This window comes from Hordeum vulgare, chromosome 3H (assembly GCF_904849725.1).
Source record: "Hordeum vulgare subsp. vulgare chromosome 3H, MorexV3_pseudomolecules_assembly, whole genome shotgun sequence".
In the NCBI taxonomy this organism is placed as follows: Eukaryota; Viridiplantae; Streptophyta; class Magnoliopsida; order Poales; family Poaceae; genus Hordeum; species Hordeum vulgare.
In genome coordinates, this window is record NC_058520.1 from 2,085,903 (window position 1) to 2,101,127 (window position 15,225).

Genomic DNA, 15,225 nt, shown 5'->3' on the forward strand with positions numbered 1-15,225 from the left:
GAAAGTATTTGCATCTGCTTGATTTTTTTTTGCATGATTCTTTGACTTAGATTATAATGCAATTAGATTAAATGAAATAAATTATTTTACCATTTCGTCTTTACTATGGACATGGAGTAGCTTAGATAGTTGGCAGAGCCTTTGAGGTTACTAAACTACTCCCTTCGTTTTAAAATAAGTATCTTAACTTTATACAAAGTTGTTCTAAGGTTGATAGTTTTAATACAAAGTTGTATTAAGGTTAAGACCCTTATTTTAAGACGAAGGGAGTAGTTGGCACACATTTGGTAGACAAAGAGAATAGTTGTTTCTTTATACAAAAGTTATAATTTAAATTCAAGAATTCACTTTGACAAGGAGAACCATATTCGAAATTTCAGATAATCTGGGTATGCCACTGTTGCACTATTGAGCATACTCCCTTTGTTCGATGAAGAGCATACATTTGACTTTAAAATTTATCTATAAAAGAGTGTACTTCTATCTTTCCAATGCACTTTAAAGTAGAAAAAATGTTTCTCTTTCATCGTACAGTAATCAAAACCAATAGCATTCTATATATGGTCTCCTTAATTTCTATATGCATTCAGCCTATTGGGGGTTGGGTAATTAGAAAGGAGATAGATGATGATTTGCACCTTTTCAATGCATTTTTCATTTCGCTTCATAATTTGTCCTAAATTTTCAATATGCATATTTTTCACTGGACGGAGGGAGTGCATATTTATGTTACCAAAAAGCTTGTAGTCGCATCATAAAGTTCTATCTGCATATAATGTTCAATTCAACCGGTGCCTCCGCCCAATTAGATAACTCTGCATAAATTCCATGACTTATGGTCTGACTATTTACGAAGGATTGAACGATGGAACAAGAAACAATTGTATTGCACAGAAAAGAGAGCCCAAACGATAAACATGTATGTACGATAAGATGTGGTCATCACTATTGGAGATTTTATTTTTCATTGCAATGCACGGACCCTTTTGCCAGTATTTATAAAAGTATATACTCCATGTCACTACATCTCTATGTTTTGATCACATTTATTAATTGATTATGGTATAATTTTTTGTATCAACATCTATTTTTCCACTCACAAAGAAGGTATATTAATTTACACTTAGTAACACTATTTGATTTATGTTTTTGTTCATTTAATAACTATGTTTTTGCTCATTTATGTAATTGTATCAACATATATGTTTTTGTTCATTTAATAACTGAATCACTATTTGATTTGCTAGTAGTACCACTCATTTGATATATGATTACGGTTAGCAAAAAGAATAAATAGACCATCATTAAGGCGGATCATATCATAAGGATTTTCTTCCATGGGCGTGTATACATATGTAGAGGCGCCATGTTTTACACCAAACACATCAACGACATACGAAGTACAAACTAGAATGGCGAGCATGACAACATCCTTAGCTATGGTTCTCGTTGTGCTCGCCGTCGTGTCCTATGGCCTCCCTGCCGCCCATAGCGACATCGACTTCATCGCCCGCACATGCAGGAAGACCACTAATGCTGCATTGTGTGTGGCCATGCTAAGCGCTGACCCAAAGAGCGGCCAAGTGTCCACCGAGCATGACCTTGCCAGCATCGCTTTGCAAATCGCCACCAACACCGCCAAGAAGAACGCCGCGGTCATCTATGACCTAGGCGGTAAGTACCAGGGCACACCAGTGGGACCTGCGTGGAATGTATGTGTTAAGGCACATGTCATTGCGGCGACCGAACTCATGATCGACGCCCGCCCCAGCTTCAACGGTGGGGACTATGCAGAGACGTCGAAGATCGTGTCCGAGGCGAAGGGCGCGGGCAATGCATGTGAGAACGCGTTCAAGGGGATCCATAAAAAGTCTCCCGTGGCCAACATGGATCGCGAGACGACGGAGCGGTGCGGCGTCGCCGGCGACCTCATCGGACTGCTCATCGGCAAGTGATCGATAATAGCCCATCTTATCTGCTTGTTCACTCCTCTCATCAATAATATCAAACCTCGGCTTATCCGCTCCTCTTCATCAATAATAGATCAAGTTGTGCATGTCAAGAAAAAAACTGTTGCCTTTTTCTTCTTGTAGCGCAGGAGAATAAATGCTGGTTGTGCATGTGCGTATGTTGGGCTGGCCCAGAAGGCAAGCCCACCTTATCTGGTAGTAGAGCCCAACGGCACCACAATTATAGCCTCTCTCTTCTCGTCATTCTTCTCGGGTCGTTGTCGTCCTCGTGTCTCACTCTCTCTCTCCGATAAAATTTAGGTGGTGGGGTAGGACTGCCATGTCCAGATACAGTTTTCATATCAACTTTCACTAGTAAAAGATGTATATAGTTTTAGTTGTTACCTTATTACTCCCTCTGTCCCATAATATCATAATATAAGAGCGTTTTTTATACTACATTAGTATCAAAAATGCTATAATGTTATGGAAACGGGGAATTGCTGACTGGCTCCATTTATTACATTCTTGGAACAAAATTCCGACTCGTGGAAAGCACAATGAGAGTACATTTATTTATTTATTTGCAAAACAATGTCTGCATTTATTCACTGATGAATTCAAGAGAGTTAGAGTACTCAATCGATCCTTCATTTATTTCTGATTTCTTATTACACTCTGTGTAGCAAAAGAACTAAATATATTTTGATTAAGGCAGACCATACCATAAGGATTTTCTTGCATGTTGTCCATATATATAAAAATATATACTCCATGTATATACATCACTATATTTACTTGAGCACAATTATTAGTTGATCTTGGTATAATTTTTGTATCAACATTTACCTTCCTCTCATGAAGAAGATATATTAATTTACGCTTATTCTCAATTAGAGGCATTGTACATTTAATAACTGAATCACTATTTGATTTGCTAGTAGTACTACTCTTTTGATATGTGATTACGGTTCGCAGAGAAAGAAAGATAGACCATCATTAAAGGGGATCATGTCATAAGGATTATTTCCAATGGGGCGTATATATATAGATATGTAGAGTCGCCATGTATTACATCAATACAACAACACCTAGATATATATAAAGTGCAAACTACAGATGGCGAGCGAGTTACAACATCCTTAGCTATGGTTCTCATCGTGCTTGCCTCCTTGTCCTATTGCCTCCCCAGCTCCCACGCCGACATCGACTTCATCACCCGCACATGCAAGAAGACAAGTAACGCTGCATTGTGTGTAGCCGTGCTAAGCGCCGACCCAGAGAGCGGCCAATTCTTCACCGAGCATGACCTGGCCAGCACCGCTTTGGAAAATCGTCACTGACACCATTAAGAAGAACGCCGAGGTCATAAAGAACCTAGGCGATAAATATCGGGGCATGCCCGAGGGGTCCATGTGGGATGTATGTGTCATGGTACATGACATTGCTGCAGGCCAACTCGAGATCGACGCCCGCCCCAGCTTCAACCGCGGGGACTATGCATATGCGTCGGATGTCGTGTCCGTTGTTAAGGGCGTGGGCGACGCATGCGAGAACGCGTTCAAGGAGGTCCACAGGAAGTCTCCTCTGACCGACATGGACCGTCAGACGACGGAGCGGTGCGGCGTCGCCATCGACCTGCTCATCACCAACTCCAAGTGATAGATAATACTGTAGATCATTTCTCGGCTTTTATTTTTCGGCTGTGGAGGGAAAGGAAGTCTGTTTTTTTTTAGGAAGGAAAGGAAGTCTGGTTGTTCGTGTGTGTATGCTGGGCCGGGCCGGGCCGGGCCGGAAAGTAGGCCCACCTGATGTGGTAGAGTCCAAGCCCGGAACGGCATTCCGTTGTCCTCTAACGGCACGACATCCCCCATTCTAACCGTCCCTCTGGCCGCTGCCGTCCCCGTCTCTCCCTCTCTCTCCGGCCAAATCAATCCACCCGCCGGCGGCGAGCACACAGAGGGGCAGGAGCCAACAGCCAAGACAGTCCACCACCACGCCATGGCGCCGCCCCCGAGCGCCAGCAGCGCCCCCGACGGCGGCCTGGATCCCAGGGACGTGTGCGTCGTCGGCGTCGCCCGCACCCCCATCGGCGCCCTGCTCGGCTCCCTCTCCTCCCTCCCGGCCACCAAGCTCGGCTCCGTCGCCATCCAGGGTAACGAAATTTCCCTTCTTTCTTGCTCCCGCACCACTAGTTAGTTATCAAATCGGTCGCTGGATCCGAGCACTCTTACATCCGACTGATTGATCAGGTGCGCTCCGGCGAGCCAGCGTCGACCCGGCGCTGGTGCAGGAGGTCTTCATGGGCAACGTCCTCAGCGCCAACCTCGGCCAGGCCCCCGCCAGGCAGGCCGCGCTCGGCGCCGGCCTGCCCAACACCGTCCCCTGCACCACCGTCAACAAAGTCTGCTCCTCAGGGATGAAGGGTACCCAAAGTTTTCATCTCCTCACCTGCAACGTCTTGGTGGTGATTAAAAACTTATGTTGTTTGCCTTCTCCTTGCAGCTGTCATGCTTGCGGTGCAGTCGATTCAGCTGGGGATCAACGACGTCGTGGTGGCCGGCGGCATGGAGAGCATGTCCAACGCCCCCAAATATGCTGCAACGGCAAGGTTACTATCTTGTAGTAGCTTAATTATAGCTTTCAATGGAGCCAGAGTCCTACCTTGTAGTAGCTTAATTGCTTACAGTGTGACCTCATGTGGAGATAAACCGCAGACGAGGTTCGCGGTTTGGGCATGACGTCCTGGTCGACGGGATGCTCAAGGACGGGTTGTGGGATGTGTACAATGATTTCCATATGGGGATGTGCGCTGAGCTCTGTGCAGATCAGCACTCCATTACAAGGGAGGAGCAGGTTGCCAGCACTTCTGACCGATCCTTATGAAATTCAGACTCCTTCATACAACTACAACTGCACATTCTACTTATCTGAGCGAACTTGCTCTTTCATCTAGGATGCTTATGCCGTCCAGAGCAACGAGCATGGAATAGCAGCTCGGGACAGCGGCGCGTTTGATTGGGAAATTATTCCGGTATGTGTGTTATTTGAGGGCCCCAAAACTCTTCTTCTGTATAAAAGAATATTGTCCCTTAGGTACCAATTTCAAACATCTATTGTTCACCAGGTTGAAATTCCTTCTGGTAGAGGCAGGCCACCAGTTGTTGTTGACAAGGATGAGAGTCTTGCAAAGGTAGTCGTGCAATCTAGTGAATCTATTGGCTGTCTTAAGGAAGGAATTTCTTTGATGCCATTTATTATGGATGTTTTCATTTTTATTGAAAACCGACATGGTTCAGTTTTCATTGTTGCAATAGTAACCATCATCATACCCATTTTATTCTTCTCCTTCTGGTTTTGACATTTTTCCTCTTGTGCTCCATCTGCACAGTATGATCCAGTGAAGCTCAAGAAACTTGGACCGGCTTTTAAGAAGAATGGCTCTGTAACTGCCGGCAATTCTTCTAGTATAAGGTTTGGTGTTTCCGTACTCTGACTAGTTTCTTCGACGGAAACCTTGTAGAGTAATTAATATGCAGCCAGAGTCCAGTATGATATCAGAACCTTGAGTAAATCATTTGAATTTAAGCTAGTAGATATTGATCTCTGTGATCGAAGTGCCTCTGTTTAATACCTCTAAACTCGACGATTTCATTCAGAATTACGGTACTTCTTAGTGTAGCATTGTAGCTTTATTTTTACACAATCAGATTACCTTTGGTATGTAGCATGCAGCCAACCTATTTTGTACGTATATCTTCAGTAGTAATGTATCATCTTAAGAGTGTACTGAAGCTATGTTATTTCGTAGCTCGAATTTTAGGCTTTGTCCATGGTTAATATAAATTATGTAAAACAATGTTTACTTGGAAGTGTAACTGTAGTGTCATTCTTATCTTCCAATGTTCAGCGACGGTGCTGCTGCAGTTGTGCTAGTCAGTGGGGAGAAAGCCAAGAGCCTTGGCCTTCAAGTTCTTGCAAGGATCAGAGGGTACGCTGATGCTGCTCAGGTAAATCTTACATGCCTTGTTATTAATCATTGTTGGTGAGACAAATTTCATTTGAGAAATCACGACCCATTGTTCTTGTTATTATGGAAGACTTGTACCAACACTATCCTTTCAACATTTCCCCTATCTCAAAACTGTGAACCTGGCTACTCTCATCCAACGATCCTTTCCTGTATGATTCGTGTCTATTTTTTCTTTTATCTTGTTATTATGCATTACAAAGAGTTTGTTGTATTGACACTCCGTACAACTTCAGGCACCTGAGCTATTTACAACAACTCCAGCTCTTGCTATCCCAAAGGCTATATCAAATTCAGGTCTCCGAGACTCGCAAATAGATTATTATGAGATAAATGAGGCTTTCTCGGTATGTGAATGGTCTTTTCATTTTTTAAGAGTAATCAGACCTCAAGCATGAGGGTGAGACTTAGCTATATTCTTCTGGACATTGGCAGGTTGTTGCAGTGGCGAATCAGAGACTTCTTGGAATCTCTCCTGTGAGAACTTCAGTAAACTATTTACTTCAGAAAAATATGTAATTCTAAACAATCTAAAAAATACTAACGGACATTTCACCATTTCAGGGAAAACTGAATATAAGTGGCGGTGCTGTTTCTCTGGGCCATCCTATCGGTTGCAGTGGTGCACGAATTATAGTCACGCTGCTCGGGGTATGCTTTCTTCCCATACAAACTGGGAGATGGTCGTGAATTTGTGCTCTTTGTTAGATCACTCTTTTGCTGTTTCTCACATGCTCCGGAGTAGTTCTAGAACTTCCATCTTCCACCAAGAAAGAATAGCTTTTAAGTGTATATATATTAAGCTTGCTGCTGTACCAGGCCACTCTTTCTTCCTTTGTGTCCAATTGCATGCTGTTAAACTTGTATCTTTTTTGCTCCACCGCAGATTCTTAGACAGAAACATGGGAAGTTTGGGGTTGCCGGAGTTTGCAACGGCGGGGGCGGAGCTTCAGCCATCGTTGTAGAGTCCATGTAAGTTCCTCCTGTGTTCCTCGGATTATTTATTTATTTGCATAAAAGGAAAAATCTTGAGGTCTCTACCACACTGACTACCTGGCGGTCTGGGTCAAACTGCCTGCCAAGGACGCATTAAAAAATAATCATCACCAAGTGGAATCCTTCACAACTTTCCCTATATCCAATGGCTGGCTTTCCGCCAGTTACGGCGTGGTCAGTCACTGGATCCCTGTTCATCATCATCGTATCAATTGGAAGTGAAAAAAACTGTTTGATTTTTAATCTGTTAGCAATACAACTTAGTTTCTTCAGCTGGGAATACAATGGAGTTTGTTTCCGAGCCACTTCCTTAGCAAATCTGACTTGATGATGATGCAGGCAGCCTTCATCGCGCCTGCGTTCGTCGCTGTGATGTGAAGTTGTCATCATGAGCAAAGTAGCGAAAGCCCAGGTGTAAAGTATGTTGTATGTTTCTTCTTCTTTTGTAATCTTGTGTGAAGTGTAGAGTGGGTCTGATCCATGCATGGTGTATCAATTCAAATACGACGCATCGATCGACCGATCAATCGTACAATGTAAAATAAGTTGACCTTGCACTAGTCGCGCAAGGTCTGATCTTGTTTTACTGGATAACAGATGTGCAGAGGAAGGAAGGAATGATGCAAGGAATGAAGGAATAAATCTTGTGAAATACTCCCTCTGTTTAGTGATCTCTAAACACCATTATACGTATTTCTTTAGTGATGTGCGTATATGAGAGAGTTATACTTGTATTACGTAGCTGATGTGACGTAGGATAGCGGGATACGGTCCGTGATTTATCAGTATGGGTGAAAGTTATCACTGCCTGTAAATGCAACAGGCTAAAGGTGCAGATGATGATGATGATGGTCGATGATTGTTTGAGATAGGGTTAGGCAAGTTGCTTAAGAACGATTTCGTGCAACTTGCAGAAAATCAATCAATCAACCAGCAGCACTGAAAACGTCTAGCATAGTGCAATCCGTCGGTCCGTCATTATTATTATTATTATTTGAAAAAGATATGTGATCCTAGTAAATTTGAACTTTCCCTCTCTCACAGGGGCTAAATTGTTGTTCATTTCATTGCGAACGGATAAGTCTCCGAGACTGTCTCCAGCAAAGGTTCCATGAGATCTGAACGCCACCGCAGACCAAGAGACTGTCTCCAACGAGAAAGGGGCAAATCCAAGGGATACAAAAACCCAAAATATGGAAGCCCTGCCAATCGCTCGCTCCCCTCAACGATGTGTAGCAATACTCCGTCTCAAAATTCTTGTCTTAGGTTTGTCTAGAAATAAATGCATCTAAATGCTAAAACATGACTAAATACATTCATATCTATACAAATTTAATACAAGAATTTTTGGACGTAGGGAGTATGTGCTAATTGACAGGAGCTAATTGCATCATTAGCCCATATGTAAATTACTAATTGAACTGGCTACACTAAACTAAAGGAAGTCAAAGCCCAATAGCCCATATATGCGCGCACGTTGTAGCCCTAAAAAAAAACTTAATTATCTGCATATATGCTTGTTCTTTCCTAGGACATCTTTTTTCCATTGCCGCCGCCGTCGGATCGCCCGCTCGTGTGTTTGTGTTTACTGTCGTCGCTGCCCACTGACAGTCGTTCAATACGACGATACCATCAGTTGACTTACAGTCGGCTCTCCGGTGTCAAACGCAGGCTAGATACATATCAGAACACGGCTAAACTCCGGAAGATCAGATACAGGAAGAAGGTACCACTACATGCTAGTCGCTCTTAGGATTTCTGTTATGAATAATACAATCTTAGTTTGGTCAACTGGTATTATGTATAAAACAATGCATTATATATTAATGAAGTTTAAATATGATGGGCTACCTATTGCAAATAACAATACTGATGAACAAAACAATGTGGCATCAATACAAGTCGCGAAACAATGTAGAATTAGAAGCACAAGGTACGAAAGGGGCCAGTAAGCGCCAACAAATTTGAGAACTCCCTCCTCACAAGAAAAAGAAGCACAGTGATTTTATGTTCTAGAGAATGTTTATCAACCACACATGAGAATATCCATACATTATCATTTCATATTTTAGAGAACAGTTGTGCAAACATCTGCAAAAATGGTTGCAGAAGCCAAACTAAAGCTTAATCTTACAATTGATTTCATAAAGTAAGCAAGATTTTCCTATTTTAAGAAAGATAACATTATATAATACACATCAGTAATGTAACAATTATTTCTTTTCTTGGCGATTTCAAGAGGTGGTTAACATTTCAAGCTTGTGCCTATAGAGGTACCGATGAATGTCCATAATCCACAAATCAAGGTAATTTTCTTGAACTGCTGAAGTTGTTGGCTTATTAATTTTCTTGAACTGTTGAAGTTGTTGCCTTATTATTATAGAAAATAAATGATGTTGCCTTGGAAAATGCACAAAAATGATAACCACGCCTGCCATATATCGTGCAACAAGAAATTTTCAAGTTATTACTTTCTCGAAGACTTCATACACAACTTAAGGAAGAAGAATGGTACTAATAAATCATGTACAATAGTAGATGAAGTACATGATGAATTTAAAAAAAAAATGAAAAATAACTTTAGTTTTCGCCTCCTCATGTTCAAATCCTGACTCCGTCCCCTGATCATACCTAGGCTAGGCACAAGACACCACGAGCTCCTCCGTCAAGAAGAGGCTGGAACTCCGGCAACATTATTGTCGTCGCCACCAACCAAACGCCCGGGCCATGCATGGCATGTGACACGCAGGAACGGAGTAAGTACCGTGCATGGCATGCACACATTGAGACCGTTTCTAGTCCTCCTTCAGTAAAGAAAATAAGACACTTCCTCCGTTTAAAAATAAATATGATTCACTTAGTATAAAATTTATACTAGTTTAGTTATAAACTTATAACATTTATTTTGGAACGAAAGGAGTGTTTCTTACCATTGTTGTGTCGGCAGTGACCGACTCAACCGGGAAGTTGGTGGTGGAATCTACTCTACTGTAGTGGTCATGCGCATGGGCCACCATCCACATGACAAGAGGAACTAAATGGCAAATGCGCGTTTGTGTGTCTGTCATCGTGTATTCGTGTGCGTGCGTGTGTGTTGATCAACTTCATCTCATCTCATCTCATCATGGGATACAAGGTCAAATTTGGCTGCGCCACAACTCAACCCATTCCACTCCATCTGTAAAGTAAAGGGCACCGACACCGGACTTGGACACGACCTCCCTTGCTTGAATTTTCTTCAACAAAACAAAAACGTGTGCAAAGTTTCTAGTCTAGTCTTCTACTCCCTCCGTAAATTAATATAAAAGTGTTTAGATGACTAAAATAATAATCTAAATGCTTTTATAAACTAATATAAAAGAAGTAGAAAATAAATTAATGTAGGCACTTGATCCTTGATTCTCCATGTCGTTATTTTCTCGGCCGACGACTATCCTCAATAACAGTTTTGCATTTTGCACCGGTAATAACTTAGCAACAGTTAATTTTCTTAATAGCGAGTGCTTTTTAGATACTACCATACTTCCTTCGTTTCTAAACATAAAACGTTTTAAAGATTTCACTCTCAATTATCTATGGAGCGAAATAAGTGAATGCACATTGTAGAATTAAGCCTATATACATCCGTACATAGTCCCCATTTTCAAATCTCTAAAAGGTCTTATATTTAGAAACAAATCAAATCTCTAAAAAGTCTTATATTTAGAAACAAAGTAGGGGGAGTACTAGTGAAACATGACAGATCCCTACAAGAGAGAAAAAATAAAATAAAGTAAATATGCGCAAAGCTTTTTTGCATGTTCTCAAGAGGACAAAAGGAGGAGGCAAATTGAAGTGGGCATGACAGATATGTATATATTCCCTTCCCCCCACCCACGTTCTCTCATGTGCAATGCCTCCACCCATCTCAGTGCTCATGCCATGCCCACAAACCTGTCTGCTCTACCTATAACTAGAACGAATCTACTATAAGTGACTCAACTTTGTACCAACTTTAGCCGCAACCAGGCCGAGCGCAAAATTCGCCTCCAACAAGTTAGTAAGTTTCGGTTCGTCGAATCCATGGACCCCAACACGCAATATACATTCTTCTGTCAGTCAGTCGAGACGACAACCTCCCAGAAAAGAAAAGAGAAGACGGACGATCCACCCAAAGAATTGCATGAAATGAACCAAGGAGCAATAATGCCCCACCCTAGAGGCTAATCACATTACTACGGTTGCGACCGCCTCGGCCCGCCAGAGGCGGCATCGGCGTCTCCGCCCTGACGGCTGCTGTTCCAGCTGCTAGACTGGGTGAAGCCGGTCGTGAAGTCCTGGCTGCCGAACGCCATCCGCTGGAACAGCCTGATCTCCGCCGTGCTGGGGGCGTTGAACATCTCGCTCATCCCCGGCTGCACCCCGTTGGTCAGGTCGACGTCCGCCAAGCTGTCGAGGGCCCGAACCACCTGATGAGAGCAGACGTGCCGGTGATAAGAATGTTTTTAACTTCCGGTACAATCCAGTCGGATGTACTGTAATTGTTGTTCTGAAAAGATGACGTGACACGTGCGATTTCATCCATGTCCTCGTACCTGGCTCATCCGGGGCCTCCTGGGTGCCGAGTGTCGTATGCAGGCTGCTGCCGCTTCGATCATATGGAACATCTCGACCTCGTTGAAGTTTTTGTCCAGCCTGGGGTCCAACAGCTCCCCTACATTGCCGGTCTCGAGCGCTTGCGTGAGCAGTGGCCTAGCCTGCAGATAACTCTCATGTCAGGAAATGTCGGTTATTACAGAGGATCTATATATCTTTTCAACCAGTTGTAACAGGATTATGGCAGAAGCTGTTTTCAGTTGGCTGGCTCACAACTTCAAATGGTATATTAGCATGCTTTTCCACACCACTGGGCACTGGCAGGCTACACACCTTACCAAAATGAATAATCATGGCAAATAATTGGAACTCAAGATGTGATCATCACATTGTCGACGAATATATTGGTAATGCAGCAGATTTTCCAATTAAGATTGAATCACTAGTGAATGAATCAGGGCTATCATGCGGCCACTTTTGCGTTGTTTCAACAGGGGTGAAAATGAAATCCTCATCAATCAAGCTCCGCGATTAGTAATAAAGCTTACCCACTCGACAAGGCTCTCATCACCCAATGGGTTCGATGCATCGACAGGCTTTCGTCCTGTAATGAGCTCTAGGAGGACAACACCAAAGGAGAACACGTCTGATTTCTCAGTCAGCTTGCCACTCGATGCATACTCTGGAGCCATGTACCTGAATAAAAGAACAATCCTCAGAACATGAGCAAATCTGAACTATTCTTATCTAGTACAGCTGTACAGGTCAGTTTGATTTACTTACCCAAAAGTTCCCATCACCCGTGTAGTTACATGCGTGGCAAAATCCATGGCTAGCCTTGCAAGACCAAAATCAGCAACCTAACACATGAAGAGTAACTACTTCAATAACAACAATCACATTATATAGTGGATTTTCTGAGTTATGTAGACGGCACATATTGTTACCTGTGCCTCGAAGTTATTATCCACCAGAATATTAGAGGATTTTATATCTCGGTGGATTATTCGGGGATGACCTGCCAAAGGGAAAACTCAAGTGTGATGAGAACAAAGCAGGCGCAAAAAATCAGGGCGATGGAAGTAAACGAGTAAGAATGAGCATTACAATCTTCATGAAGATATGCTATCCCTCGAGCCGATCCAGCAGAAATTTTAACCCTGGCTGGCCAATCCAGAACGGGCACTCCACGCCCTATAATGGCAGATCAATACAACAATTGTTCAGTCGGAGTACAGAACAGCTGAAATGGTGTGCCAGCATCAGAGGTTAATACCATACCATGGAGATGATAGTGCAGCGTGTCGTTGGGCACAAAATCGTAGACAAGCAATCGCTGGTCGCCCGAGATGCAATACCCCACAAGAGAAACCAGGTGGCGGTGATGCACGCGACTGATGATCTCGACCTCGGCCTGGAACTCGCGCTCCCCCTGCCCGCTGCCGTCTTTCAGCTTCTTAATGGCAACCTCTCTCCCTTCGGGCAGGCAACCCTTGTAGACTGACCCGAAGCCGCCTTCCCCTAGCAGGTTTTGATCGGAGAAACCGTTTGTGATGTTGTGCATCTCCTCGTAGGTGAAGAAGCGACAGTTGCCCATGCTGTACTCCGACATTGTATCTTTGAACTCAGGACTCCCGGCGCTGTAGTTGGTTTTAGTTTTCTCTGAGTGTCCTGAACAAAAATTGGGTTAGTGTAATGAGCTGATTGCACAGGAATAATGCACTTGGTAGAGAGAAAAATACCCAAATGCGCAGCAAGTGTGGTGTACCAAATTACCTAGTAGCACTTGTGGAGAAGCAGATGGTGAGGGTGAAGGCATGACAAACCCGGCATGGTAACCGGTCATCCTCCTCCGTTTCTTCTTGTACCAGCACCCGGCACCGAACAAACTAAGCACGAGGATCGCCACCACGACGCCGATCCCCACCTTTGCGCCATCAGACAATCCAGCGCTGCTGCTCGGCGAGGGGCTGCTGTCCTGCCCAGAGGGGCTCCATGGCGTGTCCAAACCTGGGATGACAGCCATTGGTGTTGGTGGGGCTGTTGGATCACTAGGTGTAGATGGAGGACCGGAGTCTGGTGTCGACGGCGTCGTCAAGGAAGGCGGCGAGGGGCTGCTGGGAGCGGTAGGGACTGTGGGATCTCCAGAGGCCGGGGAGGGGCTGGTGGGAGGTTTGATGATGGGGCTGACAGAAGGCGGCGGCGCATGCGGCTCAGTCGCGGGTGGCGTGCCTGGCGGCGACCCCGGGTGCCGCGGCGGTGGCGACCGCGCCACCGGCGGCGTGGTCGAGCGATCCGGCGGCGGCGGCGAACTGCTCGGGGTCGGCGGGGGCGGCGACGCTGCGGCCACAGGGGGCCGCAAAGGCGACTGCTTGGGAGGATCAGCAGCAGGGGCGGGCGGCGGGGGCACCGCAGCAGGCGGCGGCAATGTTACTGGCGGGGTGGGCGGCGGAGAGGCGACAGGGACCGGAGGCGGCGACACGGTTGTGGGTGCCGGGGGCGGCGACGGGGAAGGGGGCGTCGGCGGCGGCACGGCCGCGGAGGTCACGGGCGGGGCCGCCGGCGGGTCGGCCGGGGTGGCATTGGGCAGCTTGACCGGTGCTGGGGAGGCGGCCGCGGGGGAGGCCTTGGTGGTCCCCGGCGAGGGGGACGGCGAGGACGCCATTGGGGCCTCAGGCTCAGGCTAGCAGAGCAGCAGCAGATATCTTCTTGTTGCTGGGGACGGAGGGGGGAAGTGGTTCCATGCACCGAATCCGGGGAGAAAGAAAGAAAGGAAATCCGGCCGCGGAATCCGTGCAGAAACGAGGCAGATTTCTCGTCCTGTGTGTGGGACGGGAAAATCTCACCTGAAGAAACGGAAGGAACACTCTGGAGCCAAGATCCCCACCTTTTCGCCACGGATTCGCACCGAATTCCACAGGAGGAGGAAGAAGAAGAAGAAGAAGAAGAAGAAGAAGAAGAAGAAGAACCGAGAGGAGGAAGACGGTGGCTCTCAGATGAGATGAGATGAGATCAGGTCAGATCCAGCAGTAAAGCTAGCGGTGGCGGCATTGAAGGCGGGCCGCGGAAAGAACCACTGGACTGGACTGGAGTAGTAAACCAAAAGAGATTCCCCTCCTCCTCCTCCTCCCGTGACCGCCCCGCCCGTGATCCCCCACTGATGATGACGACGATGATGGCTCTGTAGAAACCTCTCTCCGGTCCAGTGCTGGACTCCACTCCACCCTACTGCTTCTGCTACTGGCGGGACTGACTCTGACCGGAGCTGGAGCTGGAGGAGGTGGAGTGGAAAAGCACGACTTTCTAGCCCGGCCCCCTTTTCTTTCCTGCTTCTTTCCATTTTCATTCATTCATCCACTCACCTTTCTACTAATTCTATTCTGCGACGCGGTTTCTCTTTTACACCTTGTGATGCTTTGGTCATCACAAGGTGTTACCTTGATCCTCGATCACCATCTTACTTCCCTTTGATGCCAAGCTACCACGCTCTACATTTTTCACTGTCCGAAACCAGAAATCTTCTATTCGAGTGAGATTGTTTATTTGATCAACTAGAGTGCACATTCGGCTTCGAAATATTTGACCCGCAATATTTTTCATTTTATTTCTTTTATGGACCTTAAGGTGCATGTAGATACTAGTAAATGTTGACGGTGTGAGCGTGAGAAATTCTAT

At 45.2% G+C, this 15,225-nt stretch overlaps 3 protein-coding genes and 1 pseudogene across 3 annotated transcripts; 3 read left to right on the forward strand and 1 right to left on the reverse strand.

Moving 5' to 3' along the window:
- Nucleotides 1-1,362: 1,362 nt before the first annotated feature.
- On the forward strand, nucleotides 1,363-2,270 carry LOC123439105. Its single transcript, XM_045115852.1, has one exon. It carries the CDS (start codon nucleotides 1,413-1,415, stop codon nucleotides 1,953-1,955), a length of 543 nt encoding a protein of 180 aa, XP_044971787.1. The 5' UTR covers nucleotides 1,363-1,412; the 3' UTR covers nucleotides 1,956-2,270.
- Nucleotides 2,271-2,563: 293 nt separating this feature from the next.
- Nucleotides 2,564-3,718, forward strand: LOC123439071 (annotated as a pseudogene).
- A 90-nt stretch (nucleotides 3,719-3,808) lies between these two features.
- LOC123442359 (acetyl-CoA acetyltransferase, cytosolic 1-like) lies at nucleotides 3,809-7,629 on the forward strand. Its single transcript, XM_045118377.1, has 13 exons — nucleotides 3,809-4,104; nucleotides 4,202-4,375; nucleotides 4,455-4,560; nucleotides 4,667-4,805; nucleotides 4,906-4,983; nucleotides 5,077-5,142; nucleotides 5,341-5,423; nucleotides 5,860-5,959; nucleotides 6,216-6,326; nucleotides 6,415-6,456; nucleotides 6,544-6,630; nucleotides 6,866-6,951; nucleotides 7,315-7,629. Exons 1-13 carry the CDS (start codon nucleotides 3,951-3,953, stop codon nucleotides 7,346-7,348), a joined length of 1,260 nt encoding a protein of 419 aa, XP_044974312.1. The 5' UTR covers nucleotides 3,809-3,950; the 3' UTR covers nucleotides 7,349-7,629.
- Nucleotides 7,630-10,948: 3,319 nt separating this feature from the next.
- On the reverse strand, nucleotides 10,949-14,833 carry LOC123442360 (proline-rich receptor-like protein kinase PERK8). The gene is made up of 8 exons (XM_045118378.1): nucleotides 13,327-14,833; nucleotides 12,832-13,221; nucleotides 12,658-12,744; nucleotides 12,498-12,568; nucleotides 12,334-12,410; nucleotides 12,099-12,246; nucleotides 11,550-11,711; nucleotides 10,949-11,423 (listed from the first exon to the last, which is right to left on the reverse strand). Exons 1-8 carry the CDS (start codon nucleotides 14,213-14,215, stop codon nucleotides 11,190-11,192), a joined length of 2,058 nt encoding a protein of 685 aa, XP_044974313.1. The 5' UTR covers nucleotides 14,216-14,833; the 3' UTR covers nucleotides 10,949-11,189.
- Nucleotides 14,834-15,225: the final 392 nt, after the last annotated feature.